Source organism: Stegostoma tigrinum, chromosome 19 (genome assembly GCF_030684315.1).
Source record: "Stegostoma tigrinum isolate sSteTig4 chromosome 19, sSteTig4.hap1, whole genome shotgun sequence".
NCBI classification, from domain to species: Eukaryota; Metazoa; Chordata; class Chondrichthyes; order Orectolobiformes; family Stegostomatidae; genus Stegostoma; species Stegostoma tigrinum.
The window spans coordinates 54,635,467-54,660,447 of record NC_081372.1 but is presented as its reverse complement, the minus strand read 5'-3'; the positions used below and the strand labels follow the sequence as shown (position 1 = coordinate 54,660,447).

The following is a 24,981-nucleotide window of genomic DNA, read 5'->3' as shown; positions in this document are numbered from 1 at the left end:
CACTACCCACTGTCACCCCCTCACCGTCTCCTTGCCCCTCGCCCCTGGCCATTTCCTGATCCCTTGCCGACCCCCAGCCCCTCACCAGAGAGACAGAGGGTCGCGGTAGATGGATGCCTTTCCGAATGGAGGGTTGTGACTTGGGGTGTTCCTCAGGGATCAATGTTGGAAGTTCGTGATCTACATAAATAATTTGGAGAAAAACGTGGCTGGTCTAATTAGTAAGTTTGTGGACCACAAAGAGTGGTGGAGTTGCCGGCAGTGAGGCAGATGGTCAGAGGATACAGCAGGATATAGATAAGTGCAGAAAAATGGCAGATGGAGTTTTATTCAGACAAATGTGAGGTGATACATTTTGGAAGGTCAAACACAGGTGGAAATTATACAGTGAATGGCAGAACCTTTTAGGTGTATTGCTCCGCAATAAAAGTTGCAGCTTTATAGAACTTTAGTTGGGCCACACTTGGAATATCGCATACAGTTCTGGTCACCACACTACCTGAAGGATGTAGATGCTTTAGACAGGGTACAGAAAAGGTTTACGAGGATGTTGCCTGGTATGGAGGATTTTAGCTATGAAGAAAAGTTGGATAGACAGGGTTTGTTTTCACTGGAAGTCAAGAGGTTGAAGGGCAACCTGATAAAAGTTTATAAGATTATGAATGGCATGGATAGAGTGGAAATTATGAGGCTTTTTCCCAGGGTCAGGGGGGTCAATTACTAGGGGACACACGTTCAAGGTACTAGGGGGAAAGTTTAAAAGAGATGTATGAGGCAAATTTTTCACACAAAGGGTAGTGAATGCCTGGAATGCGCCGCCAGAGGGGGTGGTGGGAGCAGAGGCAGCAGCAGAATTCAGGAAGCACCTGGGCGAATACATGAACAGGAAGGAAATAGAGGGATATGGATCCTGTAAGTGAAGATAGTTTTCGTATGGAAGGGCAGAATGTGTCGGCACAGGCTTGAAAGGCTGAAGGGCCTGTTCGTGTGCTGTGTTGTTCTTCGTTCACTGCGACCCTAATCTGTCCTCCTCTGCCATTTGCACTCCATGTGCTGGTCAGGAGAGTTTCTGTGACTGGAATTGCTAATCTGCCCATCAGCTGACTATGTGTACCAGCAGCTGACCTGAAAATGTTGGATTTGGTTGACAGAGACTAGAGAAGGGGATTGTCAACATAAGCAGGAAGGAGAATCGATACCTCTGGAATTGGGAGGTTGTAATGGTAAGGCAGAGACTTGCAATTTTATTGGCTCTGTGATGACCTTATTGTTGTCCCAAAACCCTTTGTGGCCACTGGAGTACTTTTGGAATGTAGTCACTATTGTGATATTGAAATTGGCTATTGCGGTTCCAAATGAAATGCCACAACTGGCAAAGCAATAGTGACTGATGCTCCCTCACTACTAACTCTTTGACAGTGCGGTGCCACCTCAGCACTGACCCTCCGACAGTGCGCCGCCCCCTCGGCTCTGGGTACCTCCAGTGGGAGTGGATATACCTGAGGGATTACGGTGTGTGAGCATGTTGACCCTCCCCTTCTCCCCAGTGCAAAATGTGTTGGGTGAGAATTGCTAACAATAAGTAGGAAGGTTGGATTCAGCGTGTGACAGCCATAGCCTTGAACAGGAGATAATAGAGTCGTCAGCTTTCGCCACAGGGAGCACTGTTATATCTGCACAGTGATCTGCTGTTTCACCAAGGTGAATTGGGGGAACTTTAACAATGCTAGCCATTGGTTTGTGCTGTACAACACTGGGCATATGTGCACTCACCTAATGAGGCACACAGGCACCCTACCCCCACTGTTCATCAGAGGCCTGTCAGTGGGAAACAGCTGCTACCAGCTCTTCAGGCTTGATGGGCTGAAGGAACAATTTTGTTAGGGGCTTGAGTGATAATGAGCTTCGCTCTTTCCTGTAATCGACAGAAGCCCTCATTACATTCTTGTTCACTTCTGGGGATTCACTTTTTGATGTAGCGGGAGAAGATGCACTCTGTCAGGCCTCTGAGTGGAACAGGTCGTCAGTGGAAGCAGTGGCTTTGAGACCTCGCTGAAATCAAATCTCTCGTAACCTTCCAGCCAGCCTTTATGTGGAATGATGTTTTGTGCAGCGCAATTGGGAGTTTCATTTCAACATTCAAGCAATTGCAGGTGGAAATCCCCGCCAGCCTGGAGATCTACCCCAGGCTGGAGGGTTATCTCGGTACCTGCTCTTCTTTTTGCGGCATACTGTGTGTTTTTCTCATTTCTTTTATTATTGTGTCACATTACATTTTAACAGCTGCTTTCCAGCCATTTGCATTTCACTTGACTGCATCCTACGTTTCTTTCCCTTACTGCAAACCCTTTTGTCAGTTAGTCTCTCCTGGCCCCTGCCCTCAAGCTTCAATGTTCTCTTTTGTTCTTCACTCCCTCTCCTCTCGCTCATTTCCTAAGCCTTGTGTTTCTATCCTGCTTTTGGTCTGATGAAGGGACCGAAAGGTCAAACTTTTTTTCCATGGAGAGGGCTCACCTGTCAGCCTTTATTCCCCAGCCAAACAAATGGTCATTATCCCTTTTCTTGTTTGTGGGAGCTTGCTGTTTGCAAATTGGCTGCTCTGGTGCCTACATTACTGTAGTGAAAATGCTTTAGAAGTCCTGTGCTTGCCCTAGACCACTGTGGAATGTTTTGTGGCTGTGTAAAACTTTTTGTAATTACAAATTATCATTTTCTTTGTTCATATCCAGCAGGGGCCATGAAAGTATGATGAACAGAAACCTTTGTTAGCCCCCTAATAAGATCCGTAAATTCAGCAAAAAGCAGGAACTGAATCGAGAACTTTCTGACCTTTGTAACTTGGCTTTTACACCAGGACTGTTTACTAGCACCTCTGTAATGTTGCCTTTCCCTGCTCCAACCTTAGCCTACCTGTGCTTTTTGTTGGCTCCAGTCTAAATATAGATCTTTATTTCCTTCACCTCTCTACCATTTCACCAGATAGCTATCAACACAAACTGGGAGTGAAAGTTCGATAACAAGGTGTGGAGCTGGATGAACACAGCAGGCCAAGCAGCATCAGAGGAGCAGGAAAGCTGACGTTTCAGGTGTGCCTGCTGTGTTCATCCAGCTCTATACCTTGTTATCTCAGATTCTCCAGCATCGGCAGTTCCTGCTATCTCTGGGAATGAAAGTCCCTGGATATGCATGGCCCACACACTGCTCCGACAACGGAGGCACGTTAAAATGCTGAATTTACTGACCAGCAAGCAAGAATATTTCTTGCTGACATCCGAGTATTAAAAAAATGCAATCAATATCTTGGGGCGTTTTTACAAAGCAGAAGGTGAAAATGAAATAAAGACACTTGGAACTCAACAAAGTCTAAGGATGAGCTCTGCCCAAAATGGCCTCTGACAAGTTTCATTATATTGAACGCCACGGTTTGAAGTGAAGTTTTTGACAACTTTGAAGAATTTCCCTACATGCAACAGTACAGAGTGGTGGATTGTGAGTCTTGACCATAGTTTGTCTTGTGATGCTCATTTTGGTTTCATTGTGGCAGGCAGTGGCTGTTTTTTGAAATCAGATGATCTGTCCTGGTGGATGGGGTCAAAGGCAGATAGTTCAGGAAAAGTTTTCTTTGTGGTACTATAACAGATAATGGGGGGATGTTATGACTGGTCACCCAGTCAGGGACACCAATTTGAACCTGGGTGAGGTGGGAGGAGCTGCTTCCTTTTCTTCATTCAACCCCCACTTTTTGTTGGTGGCAGCAAGATTAACGTGAAAGGATTCTCTCCCTAGTGGACACCTTCCCCAATCTGAACACCTTTACCTTTTGAAAGGACTCAATTCAATCAGGCTTACTTGAGTTAAAGGAAGAGAGTGAGTTTATTAGTTGCTAAAATAAGTGCAAAATACAAACACGTGGATTAGAACCGAGGAGTGAAAAGGTAACAGTTAAAAAGATACACAGATCCGTCTTTGGCTCGTCCTTGTGGAGGAGAGGATGGTATGTTATAGCTGTTCGGTTTTTGTAATTTTAATAGCATTGACTCTGGCAGTTGAGCAGTTAGTTTGGAGATTCTGTAGATTTGCTCTTAGCTGATGTTCAGTTCCTGTTTGACTCTCTGACTGGTGACCTGCTTTGAACAATCAGTGAAGGAGGGAGAGAGAGTATTTTGTACTTTTCCCATTTATCTGCAGGCATAAGCCTAACAAGCAAATGTGGTCTTCAGCTGTAATATTTACAGTGCACTTTAACCTTGTAGCATTAAAACACCAGATTATCTCACCAGCACTACAGCACCAGATAAGCACACTACACGCACACGCAGACGCATACACACTCGCGCGCGCACGCTCTCGCGCGCGCACGCTCTCTCGCGCGCGCACACTCTCACACTCTCTCGCACGTATACAGACGACACGTGCGCCCACACATACCCTCAGAGGTGCAGAGATAATGGGAACTGCAGATGCTGGAGATTCCAAGATAATAAAATGTGAGGCTGGATGAACACAGCAGGCCAAGCAGCATCTCAGGAGCACAAAAGCTGACGTTTCGGGCCTAGACCCTTCATCAGAGGTGCAGTTCATTTTAAATCCCTTTTCCTGTCTATCCCTGCTAGGGGAAATATAGCCTTTCACTAGATTGCTTTCTTTTAACTCATGCAATGTTCACCATCTGGGCATATAACTTAGGGGGATGGTCCCACTTTCTGCGTTACATCTCTTGCTTAGAAGTGGTTCTGTGAAATTGACAGGCTTTCTGTTGCAACGTTATCTCTATCTTCCCACCCCCCCCAGCGCCTCTTCTCTATCCACATGGCAATCTTCTAGGCCGTCACTGATTTACGTTCTTACCTATCTCTGGCTTGTAAGTCCCTTCTTAAAAAAGCACATCAAAACAATCTGTTTTATTTAAAAGTCAATATGCTTGTAAGTATTTGGTGTTAAGGTCTGTTGTCATGTCTGGGAATCAAACCGAATCTTAAAATGCCAGTGCCACAAGGATTGTTGGGGGTTGTAGGTGAACCAAAGGTGAGTGCAAATGGCAGTGGTTAATAGTATGGGTGGTACGTCAGCAGATAGCATTGGAGAGGGTTCAGAAGAGATTTACTAGGATTTTGCTGGAAATGGAGGGTTTAAGTTATAGGGATAGCCTGGGACTTTTATCAATGGAGTGTAGGTGGCTGAGAGGTGACTTTATCGAGGTTTATAAAATCATGAGGGGTGTAGATAATGTGAATGGCAGGTATCTTTTCCCCAGGGTGGGGTATTTCAAGCCTAGAGAGCAAAATTTTTAAGATGAGAGAAAAAAGATTTTAATAAAAGGCATGAGGAGCAATATTTTTTAAGAGTGGTTCCCGTGTGGAATGAGCTGCCAGATGAAATGGTGGGTGTCGGTAAAGTTACCACATTTAAAAGATATTTGGATAAGTCCATGAATAAGAAATGCTTGGAGGGATAGGGGCCAAGAGCAGGCAGGTTGGCCTAGTTTAGGTTGGGATTATGGTCAGCATGGACTGGTTGGGCTGAAAGGTCTGTTTCTGTGCTGTATGACTGCATGGCACACAAAGAGGGAATTGTGGGAGGAGAGTTTGGGCAGTGTGAGAATTTGCTGCTGGCGGGTGAAGGTGACACAGCGTCGTCCTCCTTCCCCTCACTTGGCCCAGTACAGCAGCACAGATACTGTCTAAATGTTCTCCTGCGAAAATGAATGCTGCCTGATGATGAAGCGAGGGCAATTGGGACAGACGACGGATTAGATGTTCCGTGCTAGAGAACTAATGTCTGCACTTACCTTTGTCTTTGTCTTTTTTTTTAGGTGGTTTTGAAATCAAGCAAGTCGGTGACTGGGTGAGAAATGTGCAGTGTCTGTGTAAACAAGGGATGCATTGCCCTAATAAAGACTGTGAGATCTGTGAGCATGATACGGCATGTCCTCCTGGTCAAGGAGTCAAAATTCCAGGTGAGGTGCCAGTACGTCGGGTAAAATGGCTGAAGGCCTTTTGGGATTAAGGAGCTATTATGGAACAATTTAACTTGAGAGGTTGCACCGCCAGGGCAGCTACTAATGGGGAGTCATGTTCTATGGAAAGAGCATGTTTGATAAGTCCATACTGTCCCGGGTTTTGGTTTTACATCCTGTGATGTTGACCTTAATGTGCCAGAGAGTGGGATATCCCTGATGCTTATCGTCATACTGTCACTGAGCAGGATATCAAACAGGAGTGAGGCCTACACCTTAGGCTTCAGCCCCAGTTATTGAGCGACACGAACGGAGGCAACAGCCAGGCTCTTTCAGCCAGTGTGGCCCAGGGAATGTTAAAACCCGATCTCCTTGGCAGTCGTTTAACACACTTCACAGCTCGATCGCCTCACCAGCTCAAGGAGGAGATCTTCACAATCCATTCCCAGGGAGAAACACGGTGCTTACGTCTAAGCGAGTACGGGCACTGGGATCCGAAAGAAGATTTGTTCGTCCTGTTATCGTGGGTTAGAATATGAGGCAAGGCCATCCATTTGGATTTCTTCCTTCTCCTTACTCCAGAGTGCTGCCTCTTGTGATATAGCTCACAGGTACCCGAAGTGTAAGCTTGGGCGATGGCATGCTGTTCAGCAATGGGGAGCATCACAGTTGGTCCTTTTCTGACTGGGAATCTTGACGGATTCCTCTCTGCCCACTACCTTGCCTACCTAACCCCAGCCGTAGATACCAGCTGTCACTTGTCCTACAGGAATAGTGCAGGCCAGGCCTATGTGTACCCGCTACATCCACTCACTATAGTCCCTGTGTTTTTGACTGGTTTACTAATTGGAAACGCTCTGACATAAAATGAGAAGGTTTGATCCCTATTTTTTTAAGTAATTTTTGGTTTTGATATTTTAAGTCAGGAGAAGCTGGACAAGAGAGTCAGTAGCGAAAGTACACAGTTGTAGGATACATCGCTAAATAAGAAGAGGTGAGCTGAGGACAATTAATTTTATGTGTTGAATTGCTATGTCCTGGAAAAGGAAGTAGATTCAGTTGGAACTTCCAACAGGAAATTGGCTGTAGACTTGGAAAGGCAATAAAATATTTGCAGGATGATAGGGACAGAGCAGGGGAGTGGAACTAATTCTTCCAAAAGGAAATTAGCCATAGACTTGAGAAGGAAATAAAATAATTGCAGGGTGATGGGAACCGGAGCAGGGGAGTAGAAGTAACTTCCAAAAGGAAATCGGCTGTAGATTTGTCAAGGAAATGAAGTAATTAAAGTTTATGAGAAGACTTATAGCTCAGGTTGTGGGATGAGGATGCAGAGTTGCTCGCCGAGCCGATGTGTTTGATTACAGATGTATAGCCACCCTGTTAGGTGCATCAGTGCACTTCCGATGAAGTGTTGGTGTTCCATCTCGCTTGCTATTTATATGCCTCAGTTTGCTGGGGGGTGCGTTGGTATTTACTTTCAGACAGAACATTAACACTTCACTGGAGGCACACTGACGATGTTAGCTAGCATGGTGATGAAACGTTTGCATTCAAACAGTGGCTCACTGAGCATGTCTACAACCCCAAATGAAATAATTGCGTGGGGGTAGTGGCAGAGCAGAGGAGAGGAACTGATTCTTCCAATGAACTAGCAGCGACGGAATGGGTTGTTTGATTCTATGGATTATTGAGTCCATTTAGATTTGTGAGGTTCATGGCCTTTTGTACAGGTACTTTCACTCCAGCGCTCCACTTGAAACCTTTTAGTTAGCAAGTTAGGTGTGATGATGTTTGCTGGTTAGTTGGTAATGGTGTTATTCTCTCCCATTGTTGGACTAGGTGACCGAAAATTTCAGGCAACAACTTGCGAGGATTGCAAACCTGGTTTCTATTCAAATGCGACATCTTTAATAGAACCTTGCAAGAAATGGATGAAGTAAGTACCTGGATTGACTAGGACAAGCTTTCCAAAAGCCTCTTTCGGAAGAGAGAGCACCTGTGGTAGACGGTCCAGCTCTTGCTTCCCCTCGTTGCTAGATACCATGGTCAATTAATTAGAAACGTAGTCACTCTAATGATCGGCAGGTTATGTCTGACTGCAGTTGGATATGTCCGTGCAGGCTTCATCAGAATCATTCAGTATGGAAACAGACCCTTCGGTGCAACTAGTCCACAATGACCATTTTCCCAAACTAAACTAGTCCCACCTGCCTGCATTTGGCCCATATCCCTCCAAACCTTTCCTATTCATGTAATTGTCCAAATGTCTTTGAAACGTTGTAACTATACCAGCATTCACCACTTCCTCTGGCAGTTCATTTCAAACATGAGCCACTCTCTGTGTAAACAAAGTTGCCCCTCATGCCCCCTTTAAATCTTTCACCTTAAAGATGTGTCCCCTAGTTTTGAACTCCCCCACCCTAGAGAAAAGACCCTTGTTATTCACTTCATCTATGTCCCTCATTTGAAAATCTCTATAAGGTCATTCCTCAGCCATCTACCCAGTGAAAAAGGTCCCAGCCTATTTTTTGTAACTCAAACCCTCCATCTCCGGCAACATCCTGGTAAATCTCTTCTGAGCTCCCTCCAATTTAATAATCTCCTTCTTAAAGCAGGCTGACCAGAACTGCACACAGTACTCCAAGCGAGGCCTCATCGATGTACTTAGAATCAAAATGTGCAATTTTTATTGTGCCTGTGGGTTTTCTCCTGAATTACTGACAGCCATGTGCTGGAGATTATCTATTAATTCCTGGAGAGTTGGTGACCATGTAGTGGGAGTAGTTATTGCCGTCTGGTACATAGCTATGAACCAAAGCAGTGGGTGTTAACCGCTTACGTCTGGGACATTGGGCTGTCAAATGTTGGGATGTATTGGTCATTGAGGTTTCAGAATAGATTCTGCAAAAATAAATCACATTAGCCTGGGAAATAGTGTTGGGTAATGAGGTTTACAGTTGAATTTAAAATGTGAGAGGGAGTAGGATTTCTCTGGTCTATTCTTTGGTTCCAGTATGTTTTAAAATTTGATGACATGGCCATTGTAAAAATTTGGTGTCTACCATGCAATGATAATTTGACCCCCAGATCTTGCTCCCTCAACTGGTTAAAAAAAATGCCTGGCACATGTGATCTCAACAGGAGCCAAAAGTAGAATGGATTGTGATCCAGGAAAATCGTAGAATCCTACAATGTTGAAACAGGCCATTCAGTCCACACCAACTCTCTGAAGAGTATCCCATCCCCACCATAGCCCTGTAATCCGCAGTTCTTTTGGGTTTTACTTTGTACTGAACGCACTGCCACATCTCTTCCAGGCATGCCCACCTTGAAGAAATTCTGCTCCTCTCTCCGACAGTTCTGAGGAAAGGTTCCTGACCCAAAATCTTAACTCTGATTTTTTTTCACAGATGCTGCCAGGCCTGCTGAGCTTTTCCAGCAACTTTTCTGTTTTTGTTCCTGTTAACATTGCATTTCCTAGAGCTTGACTCGTCTAGCCTGCACACCTCGGGATACCATGGGCAATTTAGCATGGCCAATCCACCTGCACAATCTTTGGACTGTGGGAGGAAACTGGAGTAAAACCCATGTTGGCGCAGGGGGAGAAGGTGCAAACTTTGCACAGACAGGCGCCCAAGGCTGGAACTGAACTTATGTCCTTGTTGCTGTAAGGCATCACTGCTAACCACTGAGCCACCGTGCTGCCTGAAAAAGACAAGCTTCTCTTAAATTTCATGTTGAAATAGCTACAGACACACCCTACCCGCTGCACTCCTTTCTCTTTTGCACATGATCGTTCTCACACATGCACAGGCACGTGTGCGTACACACCCATATATGAGAAATACATTTACATCTATGTGCACATACTGTGCACAATGCCTGCCCATCCCTAACACAAAGGATACATACTAATTGTGATCCTAACCAGTATCTCTTACAATTTGGTTATTATCTAAACTTAATTGATACTGAAACAATTTTTTTTTTGCTTATTTGCTTCTGGCTTTCAGTGCTGAGTGATCGGGACTGTGTATGCATGTATGCACATGTATATGTACACGCGTGCTCATGTGAATGTGTTTATGTCTGCATATTCACTTGTGTCAATGTGTATGTGCTTGTATCCATATGTTTGTATGTGTCTATTAAATTGTGTGTGCAATCGATAGGGTGGGTAGTTGGAGTCTTCTCTGTGTAGAAAATGTCAGATACTAAGAGGCATAGGTTTAAAGTGAGACAGGGAAAATTTAAAGGAGATGTACGAGGCAATCATTTTACGCTGTAGTGGCAGGTTCTATGTTTTATATGTACGTTCATGTATGTCTATGTGTGGACTGCATAATGTTTTAGCTATTATAGTTAAATCTTGCAGTATTATTGGTTATTAAATTATTTCAAAGTATGCTATATTAGTTAGTATTTTTAAAATCTGGAACAAGGCAGCAATCTCTGAATGTTGTATGTGTGTATTCTAGTATAATATTTTATATATATGCATGTGTATGTATACGCGTGTGTGATATATATATATATATATATATATATATATCTGTGTGTGCATGTCCATATGTTTAAATGTGCATGTGCTTCTGTACTTGTGAGCATTTGTATTTAAACTTGTCTGTGTATGCGTTTTAGATATGTGCGTGCATTGGGGTTTGGTGTGGGGGTATGCCAAAATATGGCCTGTGTAGTGTTTATCTATCTTATTATAAAATCTTGAAGAGTTATCACTTGTTAAATTATATTAGAATAAGCAAAATGAGCTAATAGTAGTGACCTTGTGATATTCTCATTGCAAAGGTCTGCAGGAACAGAGAACCACCATGTATCTGAGGACAACAATGTACAGGAGCTTAGTTAAAATCATTGTAGAGCTGGAGGCACACAGCAGGCCAGGCAGCATCGGAGGAGCAGGAAAGTTGACGTTTTGGTTTGGGACCATTCGAAGGTCATGACCAGAAACGTCAACTTTCCTGCTCCTCCGATGCTGCTTGACCTGCTGTGTGCCTCCAGCTCCACACCGTGTTATCTCTGACTCCAGCATTGGCAGTTCTTACTATCTCCCAGTTAAAATCATTGCCTTTTCTTATGGAAGTTTCTGGCAGTTGTGCTTTGCTGCCACCTTCAGGGCAGTGTAGTTCCAGTGTCACAGCAGCAAGAGATGCCTGGAGTCACAGGCAGTACAACACAACCCTCCGTTCCCTTTTAAAACTGTTTACTGATCACAAAGCATAACAATCCCCCCAGTAATGGCCTTTCACCGGCATTACACCCACTGCAAGCAAAGCCATGCTAAGAAACTTGGACATCTCAATGAATTCCTGTGTGTATTACATAATCAAAACATACTTGCAGTTTCAAAAACATGACTGAGAATGTATGTTTTGAGAATGCTGTCTGCAGACTAAACAACGTTAGTCAATTTCTCACAGTATTGCAACACGATGGGCCTTTTACCGGGGTTAGAAAAATGCAGGGGAAATAAAACAACATGTCAGATGTGAATGAGTTAATTTTTATAATGAAATATTTTATTATTTTTATGTGCAACTTTGACTTTAAATCATAATTTAGTAAAGCTTATGGCAGTGTTCAAGTGGGTTAGGTTGTAGAACAAGAGCTTCTGTGCAGTGGACTTTGCAGAGACTCAAAATTGAAGCACATTGGCACCCCTGCTTACAGGAGGGTGTAATTACAGTGACATGTTTACATAGTCAGTTTCCAATGTAAGTGTGTCAGTGAGGCTTTTATAATGGAAAGGTGTGCACTAGTGGCAGAAATTGAAGCTTTTGTGACATGGATTGTAACAGGGGTATACTATTGTTAACATATTACAGTTGTTCGGCTGCAAGTAAAACCTTTGGTACTCAAACAAAAGTGGTTAAATTCCGAATTGCACACTTCAATTTCTACTTCAGTAACACTGTTAAACAGGAATATTATTGATTGATGCCTTTGGGTGGGTTGAGAACTGTCATTGTAGTATGGTTGTGAGATTCTCCTCACTTAGGCTCAGCTGCATGGCTGCGTGTGGTACAGAGTTACGCTGGGGCAGAAGTTTGTGGATTTGAGGTATTGTTTGTTTGTGCTGGGTTCCCTCACCTCAACTGATCTCTGCAATCAGTGGCTGCTAGTGATTGCTAATCAGGAACCTTTGCTCAAAAGTGCGTAGGGTGCAGATGTTGGGTAAGAATGAAGCTGTATTTGGCTGTATCTTTTAGGTAGGGCAGATGCCTGGCATGCACCAATTCAGGTGTCACATGAGGGATGGGCACCAGGAGAGGCACTGCAGATTCGTGAAGGGCTTGTATTAGTTTCAGTCATGAAAGGGTTAAATTTTCAGACCTACATTAAAAGCAAATGGGAACCACAGATGTGTAAAGATAACTTAGCTCCTTCACTCCTATCAGTAAGATAGAGTAATACAGCATGGAAAGAGACCCCTTGGTCCAACCCAGTCCATGCTGACCATAACCCCAAGTTAAACTAGTCTCATTTGCCCTCACTTGCCCCATATTCCTCCAAATACTTCTTATTCGTGTACGTATCTAAATAGTTTTTAAACATTATAACTGTGCTGACATCCACCACTTCCACACATGAGCTACTCCCTGTGTAAAACAAAATTGCTCCTTATGTCTTTTATAAATCTTTCTCCTCTCACTGTAAAAATGTGTTCTCTAGTGTTGAAATCTCCCACCCTGGGATAAGACACCTGCCAATCACCTTCCCTATGCCCCCCCTCATGATTTATAAACTACAAAAGTTGCTTTCCAATCTCCTATGCTCCAGTGAGAAAGGCCCCAGTCCATCCAGCCTCTCCTTTTAACTCAAACCCTCCATTTCTAGCAACATCCTAGTACATCTCTTTTGAACCCTCTCCAGCTTAATAATATTCTTAATAATAATATCCTTGGATGAAATACAGACAATGCCTGTGAGCACTGTGGGATAACTGTAGATAATGTAAGGCACATGGACAAAGAAATGTGGGAATTGCAATATGTATATTGTAATATTTTGTATGAAGCTGGGGAATGCACTTGAGTTAGTTCTGCACTTCCCAGTATTAAGGCTGGCTGTTCATGTGTACATATGAAAATAAATGATGGTTACAACTGAGTCATGACACCTCTTATCAGTTTGTCCAGTAGCACCTGGAGAATGATACCTGCCGACTCTAATACCTGACTCTTGTCCCAACCATTTAGTTTGTCTCTAGCACCATCATAGTTTTAATTATTTGTAACTACCTCTCTGTCTTAATTAATTGGTTCATGGGTAATTCCTTCACTTGTGATTCAGCTGATGATGCTCCACTCACACCATTTGTACTATCTTTTTGACGCTGTTAATCACCTGGAATTATCTTGCGACAATCTCTTCGCTTTTATATTCTGTGCATTTGTGCTTCCCTCCACTTCACCTGATGAAAGGGGAGCGCTCCGAGAGCTTGCGTCTGCAAATAAACCTGTTGGACTATAACCTGGTGTAGTGTGACTCCTGACTTTGTCCACCCCAGTCCAACACTGGCATCTCCATGTCACGCTTTGGTCTGAGGAGAAGGGAATGGAGTTGGAAAAAAGATGAAGTGCTGGCAGCTGAGTCTGATCCAGTCCTTTCCAGATGTTCATGGTTGCATGCTCCTTGCTAGCTATCAGCAGCTCTGAGTGGATGCCCCCCTCTCCTGAGCCAGCAGTGCAAAGACCTCGTGTAACTTCCCACCTCCATATCAATCAAAGATTCAGAAGGTGTCGAGTTGGGATTGATTCTGCAGATTGCAAAGTTTATTTCGGGGGTGGGAGTGGGGCGTGGGGTTTGTTTGGCGAGTTTCTGCTGTTGCTAATGGTTATTGCTTTCTTTGTAGCTGCTCATCGCTCGGACTGATAGAAGTCAGACCAGGGACCACACAGAGCGATGTTGAATGCGGTGAGTCCTCTTCACCACCTGCTGCTTGCTGTATGGATGACCTGAGATCCCTCAATTTAAACAAAATTCATTTAGTACGTTTGTAAATGGGATCTTCGATACGTGGGCGCTGGGTTTCCAAATTTAAAAAAAAGATTAGATTACCTACAGTGTGGAAACAGGCCCTTCAGCCCAATAAGTCCACACCGCTCTTGGAGCATCCCACCCAGACCCATCCCCCCATAACCCACACACCCTTGAACACTACGGGCAATTTAGCATGGCCGATCCACCTAGCCTGCACATCTTTGGACTGTGGGAGGAAACCGGAGCACCCGGAGGAAACCCACGTAGACATGGGGAGGATGTGCAAACTCTACACAGACAGTTGCCCGAGGCTGGACTCAAACTCGTGTCCCTGGTGCTGTGAGGCAGCAGTGCTAAACACTGAGCCACCGTGCCGTCCCTAGCCACCGTGCGTGTGTCAAACTGAAAGTGCAGAACCTAGGGAAAATAGGCTCCCTATCCCATTCCCAGGATCGGGATGTTATCCTACGAGGAACAGTTTGCTCGTATTCATTGAAGTTTAGAAGAATGAGAAGTGATCTCGTGGAAATGTATGAGATCCTGAGTGGTCTGGATAAGGTGGGTTGTGGGAGTGACTGAAACCAAGGGACACAATTTGAGAGAGAGGGCGGCGACGGAGAATTGGGCAAAGTTTATTTTCTCATAAAGTGTTGTTAGTTTGGGGAACTCTCTGCCCCCTCCTGAAAGTAGAGGAGGTTGGAGCACTTTGTTCAAAGCTGAGTTAGACTTTTGGTGGATAGGAGAATCAAAGGGAGAAGGGTGCAGGCAGGAAAGTAGTTTTGAGACCACAGTTACATCAGCCATAATCTTACTGGATGGTATAGCAAACCCAAAGAAACAAATGACACATTCCTGCTTAGCCCAGAATTCCTATTGCTGTTCCTACAACGTGGAACTGATTCCAGGGCAAACACTGGGAAGAGTGATTCCACATGTTGATCTGGGAAGGTTGAGATAAGGGTCTTAAACATTCACTCCCTCCATCAGGGTGGCACGGTGGCTCAGTGGTTAGCACTGCTGCCTCTCAGCTCCAAGGCCCCGGGTTCAATTCCAGCCTCAGGCAACTCTGTGTGGAGTTTGCACATTCTCCCCGTGTCTGCGTGGGTTTCCTCCGGGTGCTCCGGTTTCCTCCCACAGTCCAAAGATGTGTAGGTTTGATGGATCAGCCGTGCTAAATTGCCCATAGTGTCCAAGGTTGGGTGGGTTAGCCTTGGGAAATGCAGAGTGGCAGGGATAGAGTAAGGGTGTGGGTGTGGGTCTTGGTGGGGTGCTCTTCGGAGGGTCAGAATGGACTTGATGAGCAAAATGGCTTGCTTTCACACTGCAGGGATTCTGTGATCACAGTGTACAGTGGCAGCAATGTGAGCCATCTACAAGATGCACTGCAGCAGCTTGGTAGAGCTCCTTCAACTGGTGACCACCACCATTTAGAAAGACAAGGGCAGTAGATACATGGATCACCATGCCTGCAAATTCCCTTCTAAACAATTTGCCATCCTGACTTGGAAACATATTGCCATTCCTTCACTGTCATTAGGTCAAAAAACTTTGCTCTCCCTTCCTATCAGCATTGTGAGGCTGCCTGCACCCCTGGACTGTATCGGTTTAAGAGGAAGACTTCTCAAGCGCTACAAGGAAGGAGCTGACGATCTGATTCCACAGCTACGTCTTTTACAGCTGGGTCCAGTTGGGCTTCTGGTCAATGACATCAATCTGGAGCATTAAAAAATTATTAAATTAAAGAAATATTAAATCCATATACATTGATCTTTCATTTCAGGTATCCCATACCAGAGCAATGAATCTTACGAAGTTGCAGTTGGCTTTTTGGCTGTGCTGCTTATCTTGTGCATAGCTTTATTTATCTGCAGCAGGCTGGGTAAGTCATCAATTTTGATAGTTACACTGAATGTTGTGGGGGCTTTACAATAGATTTGGCTTAGCCAAGTATTTACAAAAGCTGCAATATAGATTATCGACACACTGCTTCAAGCTGCTGGTTAACTAACTTTATCGATTTTTAGACTAGATTAGATTTTGACTCAAAAATCTGAAAATTACTATAATAAAGTGAACGAGACATCGAAATGCCTTAAAATAATAGCTTGGCTAAATTATTCACTGTGTCACAGTGAGATTCTCAGTCAGTATTCCAGAGGAAGAGGCTTGAGGCTTGACCCTAGTGAATATAAACCTTCCCTAACTTATTAAAACATTTATATCTACTTGTACTTACCAGTTTGCAAATCCTTAATTCTTGTTACTGCATTTCTGTCACACTTTTGTGGCAGTCCCTGTATTTGCATATACAATGGAAACAGCTTAACTTAAACTTGTCACATTGTAATTGCAACCTCCCACCAGTAGTGATGCTGTGGTGCTTCAGTTTAGTGTGTCCAACTCCTTACCCCATACTGGAGGGATATCTTCTATTCCATCTCTCACGTTGCTTGGTCAAAATGGACCAAGCTTTAGCGACAAAGCAGACATAATATATCCTCTGCTAAACGCAGAAAGTAAAAACAGCTTGGGTTGAAATTGTCCCCAAGATATTATGTAAAACTAAAGAGGGAATCAGTGTTTTTATAGGAGAATTGGGTGTGTTCAAGTTAGATTTCTTTCTAGCTCATTGAAGAATCTTGCATTTGAATGTCGTGGCCCAAATAAATCAGATTTGTGCAGAGGCCACCCATCAACAAGTTTTATTTATATAGCACCTCCTAATGTAGTGAAGCATCCCAAGCTGCTTTGCAGGAGTAGCAACATTGTAGCAAGGAGGTGGTCCTGGGTTATTTAATCCAGGAGTATAAAATTGATGATGGAATTTATCAGCCTGCCAGTTAAAAGGTAGCTTGATGCTGGAAGTGCTGTTCTGAAAGGCCCATTGGATAACAGTCTTCGCTGGAAGATTTCTTTGGATTACCAAAGTAAAGTGGAATTCCCCCCCAATATTGCAGATAGTTGTTCATCCCTCACCTGAACTGTCCTGCTCAGCCCAGGATGAACGTCACTGGCTTGGGAGAGAGAACACACTGTGTGGATATCTCCACTATCTAGGATGAGCCGAAATGAGGGACTGTGTATGTTTTTGCCTGAGGATCCATGGATTATGGATTACCTGAGGAGGATTATCCTGAGAGGGGTTGGGGGCGGAGGAGCCACTTTTTCTCCCAGTTGCGTAATTTAGATCGAGAAAGCATTTGTAAACATGTCAACTCGGGAGGAAGTCAAAAGGAAAAGAATTCAGTCAGTCAGAGAGGTGTCAGGATACTCACATTCCATCCTTTTCCACAGGTTATCTGGATCAAGTTTTTGATTTCATTCAAAGAAAGGTTGGTGTCTTCAGTTATTTCATTGATTCATAGAATCCCTACAGTGTGGAACCAGGCCCTTCGGCCCAACAACTCTGAACTGATCCACAGAGCATCCCACCCGGACCCATCCCAATAATCTACACATCCCTGAACACTACGGGAAATTTAGCATGGTCAATCCACCGAGCCTGCACACCTTTGGACTGTGGGAGGAAACCCACGCAGACACTGGGAGAATGTGCAAACTCCATGCAGACAGTTGCCTGAGGCTGGAATTGAACCTGGGTCCCTGGCTCTGTGAGGCAGCAGTGCTAACCACTGAGCCACCGTGCTGCCTTCTCAGTAAGCTGAATTTTACTTACCAGTTGGTGCCTCTAGAGGCAGCAGAGCTAGGGTTCCATTGCTTTTTTGAGTGGCTCGCGAGGTTTTGTGGAACCTTGGCCTGTCTGAGTCTGTCGGGCCCTTAAACCCCGAATGGAATAACCCCAAATACTGGAGGTTTGAGCCTTGGCGGTCCATCCAGGACATTCCCAATCTGTTGGGAGCACTCAGAATCCCAATTCATTCTGCGGTATTGCCAAGCCATTCTGGAGGGGGAGCGAGTGTCGCAATTTCAACATGCCCAGGACATTTCCAGGCATTGTGACGTTCCTGCAGTGCCAGCATGTCCAGGTCATTTGAGAATTGCGCCACCAGCTCGGATGCAGTGGCAAATGACAGCTGCTCATGTATCAGATGCACTGCAGGGTTAAGTGATTCCTTGAATGTGCTGCAATCTCCTTGCAATGCTGATTCTTGCAGGCATTGTCCATTGTCTATACAATGCCTCAAGGAGGCCCTTTCTGTGTACTTTTTTTTTGCAGAAGGAGAATGACCCTGAGCGGGTCGCCCAGGAAACCCATCCGGGTGATCCGATTCACAGCCCAGAGATGGAGCAAGGAGGGAGCATTAGCATGCACACGGCGGTCCAGGAAGTAGGCAAGGACAGCCGCCCCTCAGAGGAGGAAGGGCAGACCCTACTTAACACATCAGATACCTCCTATGTGTACAGGGATAGTGCCAATGGGAATGCAGGGAGAGTATGCGTGGACTGAGGAACAGCGGTGTTGTGAGTCGGAACCTGAAATGAACAAATCCAGGATTCAAAGACTTGACCTTGGATTTCTACAGAACTTGCTTCAAGACTGCATACCGTATAACGGTCTCATTCTGCGTTCACGGCATTTTTTTCTAAATCCTTCTAATCTTGACGTCTACCCGTGATAAGTCACCAGAAAGATTACTTGCTGGAACAGTACAACAAAGGACACCTGTACTGTTATCAATGACCTCTGTGCAGATGGGTCACTCTGAAAACAGACCAGATTGTGACATTTCTTGTTCTGCCTTTGGTGTCCATAACTGGTGAATCTTGCACAAAGGGTGCTGTTATGTTTGTCAGAACTTGGGTGCATTAGGTGCAGAAACCTGTCAATGGTACTCAGTTGTGGGCTTTATCATCAATGCCCAACAAATCCCATATGGAAATTAATCTGGTGTGGCTGCTCGGCAGAGTATGCTTCGGCTTGGAATCCCAACATCCCCTCACCTCTCGGCACTCGTTACTTGTTCACTGCGATTGATCTGGATTATGGCTGGAGTGTGGGCAGCATCTGCCGGGAGATTTTGCATCGCTGAGACGCCAGTGAAAGTGCCAGTGAGGGAGGGCCACTAGAGAGGCTCTAGTGCAGGGCTGCCAGTGCGTGAGAGGCACAGAGAGCTCATGGGGCCACAGAAGTAGAGAACTAAATGGAGCTCTACACTCATGGGAATTGTCTCTGTCTGGAGAAGGAGTGAGATTAAATAGATGATAACGATAACAAGAATGTAATCCCGGCCCGGGGTTTCAGGTGGCAATGAAACCAGCTGAGCTTCACAATCGCTCTTGATAAAAATCATCAGAAACTCCTCCAAATCTGCACAGCACAACTCTGTAGCTGATTGGGTGATCAGTGATCAGTTTCTGTTAACTTTCATTGAGGATTTTTTTTTGCTGGTTTAGTCAAAAAAGTTCCCTGTGTTGATGAGTCAGACCTGATGATATTAGCAGTAAATGCCATGATTATGCAATTTTATCTTATCTCACTGGGAGGATGCATCAGTGGAGTGTACAGTAAACCAAGTGGATAGCTGGGACATGTGGGAATTTGGTGCAGAGGGGAAAGAGGCCTTTTCCAGTATTGGATGTAGAAAAACATTTCCACGACACTATTTCAGAAAAAGAGTGGGGCGTTACCCATGGCATTGTGCCTGCTATTCATCCCTCTTGTCAACATCACAAAAATCTCAATGTCTAGAATTCCTCATTGTGCATCTTATGCTTTTGCCAAGTAACGTGGTGAGTTTCACACTAGTAGCAGGGAGTTGCCGATTAAGAGGGATTATTGATTGTTAGGTGCCTCATTAATGCCACAAATTGCATTACTAATATTCAGTTTCCTACCTTACTAAACGTGTTCAACAAGCTTAACTTCAAGAATTCTCGACATGGAAGTCAGAGTGGGTACCTGAGGACTTAAGCTCATCAATTGAATTCTGAAGGACCTTTTAGGTTTGACACCTGCCTCCAGCATCACAGGACATGGTGTGGGGTAGGAATGAACTGTCCTGTGAAGATAGATTTCATTTAAGCTGAGCTGTCACCAGTATTCCAGTGAGTAGCTTTAGCTCAGCTGGGAGGAAGATTACAGGTAGTGGTTGTTGTATGAGTCTGAAGAGAAAAGTTGAGACTTTGAAGCAAAGTAGCAATTTGGGTAAAATCATGCAGGTAATGTCAGGAGGGGAAAGAGAGCATATTAATTTTAATAGAGCATTAGTGACTCCAGTCATGTCAAGGACAAATAGTAAATCATTCATAGTAAAGGTGCTTTACCAGACTATCTGGAGTGTTCTTGCTAAGTTAGATAAATGAATGGCATGAATAGAGGTAAATGGTTTGATCTAATAGCTGCTACTGAAACATTCATGTGTGACCAAGATTGGGAACAGCACGTTTGGAGTATGTGACTTCTTTTAGAAAAGGTGGGCAAAATGAAAGAAGTGGTAGGCAGCTCCAGTAATGAAGGATATGGTAAAGGCAACGGGAGAAACTAATTTACCCTGGAAAAATCAGGATGTAGCATTTGTATGTTTGTAATTAAGAAATAATGGTGTGTAGACAACAGTGAGCAGTTTACAGATGATCTAACAGTAATCATATTGTTGGCAGAGTATAGATTTGGAATTTAGAACAGCATGGAGCAAAATGAGTGCAGTAATTATGAGGAGCTTCAATTTTTATATAAACTGGAAGAACCTCTAGACAAGAGTGATCATAATCTGAAAGAGTTTCCTACTGAGTTTGATAGTGATGTGATCGTGCCCATAATTAGGGTCTACAGCAATGCCTTAGATGAAGGAACCAAGAATAATATTTGTTTGCTGATGCTGCAAAGCGAGGAGGGCAAGTCAACCCTGAAGGAGATGTAAAGAAACTGAAAAGAAATGGATAGTTTACATGAAAAGGCAGGAAGGTGGTCAACGTTGAGAGTGAGAATGAAAAAGCAGAATATTCTTTTCAAAACTGAGAAGCTAGTAAGAGTTCAGAGGAGTTTGTGGCTTCTTACATGAAACACTGAAAGTTAACATGCAGGTATAGCCAGTAATGACTCTAAAAGGAAGCAAGTTTTGGTGGAGTTGTATAGGACTTTGTTGAGACTACACCTGGAGTGTTGTGTACAATTTTAGTCCCCCTTCCTTAGGCAGGAATTACTTGTCTCGGAGAATGTACTAGAATGATCCCTGTGATGACAGAGCTGAACTATACAGTGAGATTGAGTAGATTAGGAACAGAGGACTAAGGAGTGGGAATAGACCATTCAGCCCCTCAAGCCATCTCTACCATTCAGTCAGATCATGGCTAATCTGTTTGTGGTCTCAGATTGATATTCCATCTGCTCTGCATAACCCTTGACACTCCTTGTTTGTCAAGAACCTATTTAACTTGGCCTTGAATAAATTCAGTAACTTGGTCTTCGCAGCTTTCTTGGGAAGAGAATTTCACAGACTAACAACTATGTTTCCTCAGTGATCCTTGCTTTAATTTCTCTTCTCTGGTGTGTGGACCTCTGAGGTCTCAGTGCAGCAGCCTCTTGTGAAATTGCAAGTTATTTCAAATGGCTTATCCTTGCTCCAACTTCTTGTGTTCTTATTGAGAGTTTTGAATAATGTAAGAATCAGCCATATAACACTACTGAATTCCTGGATCATTTAGAAGATGGGTACAGTGTTTAGCTGCTGACCTGACCCGTCCCTATAAGAGCAGAGTTGAACATCAGATAATTGTAGATAACGTGTACATTTCAGATTGCAGTTCAGCAACCACTCTCATTGTTACTCATGACTAAGACGGATTCTAAAGTATGTCAACAAAATGATGTCTGGAGGCTAAGTGTGCATAAACATGAATTTATGTATGTGTTACAAATAAACTTTCTGTGGTACTGTTTCATCAGGATGAAGGAAACATGCCAACTAATGTACATTTATAATTCTGGTGCAAAAGTGTACATGCCCTGCCCCTTTAAGACTACAATGGGCAGCTGCTCAGCATTTTGCATGTATTTTTAAAATTAATGCCTGGGTCACTCATGTTAAACTGGAATACTATCAAGTGTCTCTTACCATCAGTCTCTGTTATACTTCAGGAGTAGCTCAAATCTCTTCTTTGTAAAGGAGGCAAAAAAATTAGAACTCTAACTGAGTTATCAGAAAAATAAATCTACCAGATAGAGGAAGGCAAAAACTGAGCCAATTGACTCACTCAGTTTAATTGGGGGTACTTACCTTAAATGTTCACTTCCTCCACCACTGACCTTCAGTAACAGCAGGGTGTACAATCTACAAGATACAATGCAAAGCTCCTTAGGTACCATCTTTCAAGTGCACCTGCAAATTCCGCTCCAAGCCCACTGACCATCCTGACTTGGAAATATATTGCCATTCCTTCATTGTCACTGGGTCAAAATCCTGGAATGTCCTACTTGACAGGACGGAGGCTGTACTAGCACAAGATGAACTGGAACAGTCCAAGATAGGGCCTGTCACCATTTTCTTGGGCAACAGATGTTCACCTTGAATCACACCCACATCCCATGACATGAAAACAGAAAGCACTACAGAAGCTCAGCAGAGGTCTGTGGAGAGAAGAAATGAATTAACATTTCAAGTCCCATTTTAGTTTTGTGGAACAGTCGTACTCAACCCTCTTCATATTAACCAAAAGTGGATTGTGCAGCCCATCAGCGTGTGCAGTCTCCCTGACACTCAGTAACCAAGCCTCACTGAGGGGTGAGCACGTCCACTGCCTTATGGATACCTTGGGAGAGAAGAATGCAAAGGTTGTAAACCCTGACTGGGCTTCTGGGCTCTGTTCCAGAATTGTTGACTGATGTCTAAGTACGTCGTCTTTCTGCCAACTTTGCTGCCAGATATGCTGCTTTACATTTCTTTAGACTCAACCAATGAGGTTGAACGCGAGCCCATGGAATTTGGGATCTCTGTAAATTTGCCTGAGATTTTGCCCTCGAGGGAAAACTCCAGTTTTGTTGTATGGCATTAACATTCCACAGAAAACAGAGTGGACAACAACCACCCAAGCCATCATCTTACCAGTTGGAAGGCTACAACCCATAAGCCTATGACTCCATGTCATATGCTTGATGTCTTCAAAATGCTGTTACTATTTGATTGTTGTAGGGATTGTTATGTAAAGAGATGTGCCTTGCATCTTCTCCTAAGTGTTTAAAAATACTTTATTCCCAGGCCACACTTCACCCATTCAATTCAAGCGGCATCTTTTTTATGTCTGCCTATGGTTGGAACTTGATTTCAATGCGGAAGATAAATTTTCAAAATCTTTTGTTGCCGTCAACATTCAGAGGACTTTGAATGTCTGCTTGAAACCAGAACAGAGAAAGTTAAGACCACGAGACGCTGCAGAAGGCTAGCATTCGGTTGCTATGAAAGGTCTAGGGTTATAATAATGAATTTTTCTCTGAAACGTTAATGCAAATAACAACCCTTTTAAAGCATTCCTGTATTCCATTGAGATATTTGTCTGTACATTGCTGTAAATGTGCTGTTTATCCTTGCTGCTGTTCACTTGACTATTTATACAATTTTGATAGTTTTACATATTAACCTGTAGTCTGGCTGAATGTTTACTGTATTTCTGTGCGAAGTTATTGTTTTTCTTATGAAAAAGGTGTTTCAGATGCAATTTGACTGATCAACCTATCAGATTTGAAGCAAAAGAAGCTTTATTCATACACTATAGTTAAAATCATAGAATCTTAACTCTGTGGAAACAGGCCCTTTGGCCCAACAAGTCCATACCGACCCTTAGAGCATCCCACCCAGACCCCTCCTCCAGACCCAAACTGAAGCCACACATCCCCTGAACAATTTGGCATGGCCAGTCCACCTAACCTGCATATCTTCAGGCTGTTGGAGGAAACCCACTCAGACACAGGGAGAATGTGCAAACTCCACACAGACATTTGCCCAAGGCTGGAATCGTACCTGTGTCCCTGACGCTGTTAGGCAGCACTGCAAACCATTGAACCACCATTCCAACCTAAGCAATAAAATACCACAAAAGTTTTGGCTTAGCTGTAGCCCTATTGGAGAACTTAATGGAATAATAGATTATTGTACTGCTAACCAGTAACTGTTCCAATATAGTAACATTGTATATTCCATCCATCATTTTGCTGCTGCACCTTTTCAAACAGTATTTCTTTCTTTCTGCCTGTTGAATATGGCACTTTCTGGTGTATGACTCTCGGGTGGTGATTCATTTGATCAGAGCTGAAAAGTTAATCACTTCTGCAGGGCAAAGTGGAGCAGGAAGATGACCAATGTCACAGCAGGACGTAGACGTGCTTCAGTGGCTGCAGGATGATGGCACAGACAGACCGATGAGTGTCACATATTAGGAATAAATGAGGGGAGATGGTAATATCACTGACTACATCAGGGGCCGAAGGGCCTGTACTGCACTGTAGTGTTCCATGTTCTAGTGACTAGTAATATGATGCTCTGCTAAAATAAAGGCAAAATACTGGAAATCTGAAAGAAACACGGATAATATTTGGAGAAATGCAGCAGGTCTCGCAGCAGCTATGGAGAGAGAGAGAGAAATGAAAGGTAATGTTTTGAGATAGATATGATTCCTCTTCAATACCCTGGGTTGGGAACCCACATTGGCAGCTGGTGGAATTTCAAATCAATCACTCTGATTTAGAGTTGGGGTGACGGATGATGGTCCGGTAACATTAGCAATTCAGAACTTGAGGCTGAGGGACATGGGTTCAAATCCCACCATGGCAATGGTGGAATTTGAATTCAATAAAACCTGGAATTGGAAGCTAGATTCACAAATGGTGATTGTCATAAAAGCCTAAGTTAGTCCAATAATACCCCTCTGGGAAAGGAATCTACTGCCCTTACCTGGTATGACTTGCATGTGATTCTATGCTCGACTGCTCTGTGAAACAGCCTGGGAAGCTGCTGAGCAGTTAGTGCCAGACTAAAGTGATACCTATTATCGTAAAAGAATCTAAAAATTGGCGGTGCACTATATTGTGACATTTAAAGTGGAAAAATGCCCTTACTCTTACCAAACAG

General features: G+C 43.8%; 1 protein-coding gene across 4 annotated transcripts in view; it reads left to right on the top strand.

The window, feature by feature from the left end:
• The window catches only part of LOC125450273 (tumor necrosis factor receptor superfamily member 5-like), a 54,535-nt gene extending 30,129 nt beyond the window's left edge, over positions 1-24,406 (top strand). For 3 of the 4 annotated variants that reach the window (XM_059652846.1, XM_059652845.1, XM_059652844.1), the window contains 6 exons: positions 5,813-5,956; positions 7,799-7,895; positions 13,833-13,894; positions 15,741-15,839; positions 17,255-17,292; positions 18,138-23,235. In XM_059652846.1, coding sequence (XP_059508829.1) covers positions 5,813-5,956; positions 7,799-7,895; positions 13,833-13,894; positions 15,741-15,839; positions 17,255-17,292; positions 18,138-18,368 — 671 coding nt within the window. In that variant the 3' untranslated portion in view covers positions 18,369-23,235. Of the gene's footprint in view, positions 1-5,812; positions 5,957-7,798; positions 7,896-13,832; positions 13,895-15,740; positions 15,840-17,254; positions 17,293-18,137; positions 23,236-24,186 lie in introns of those variants that run through there. The other variant, XM_059652847.1, reaches the window with a different exon arrangement.
• The last annotated feature ends 575 nt before the right edge of the window (positions 24,407-24,981 follow it).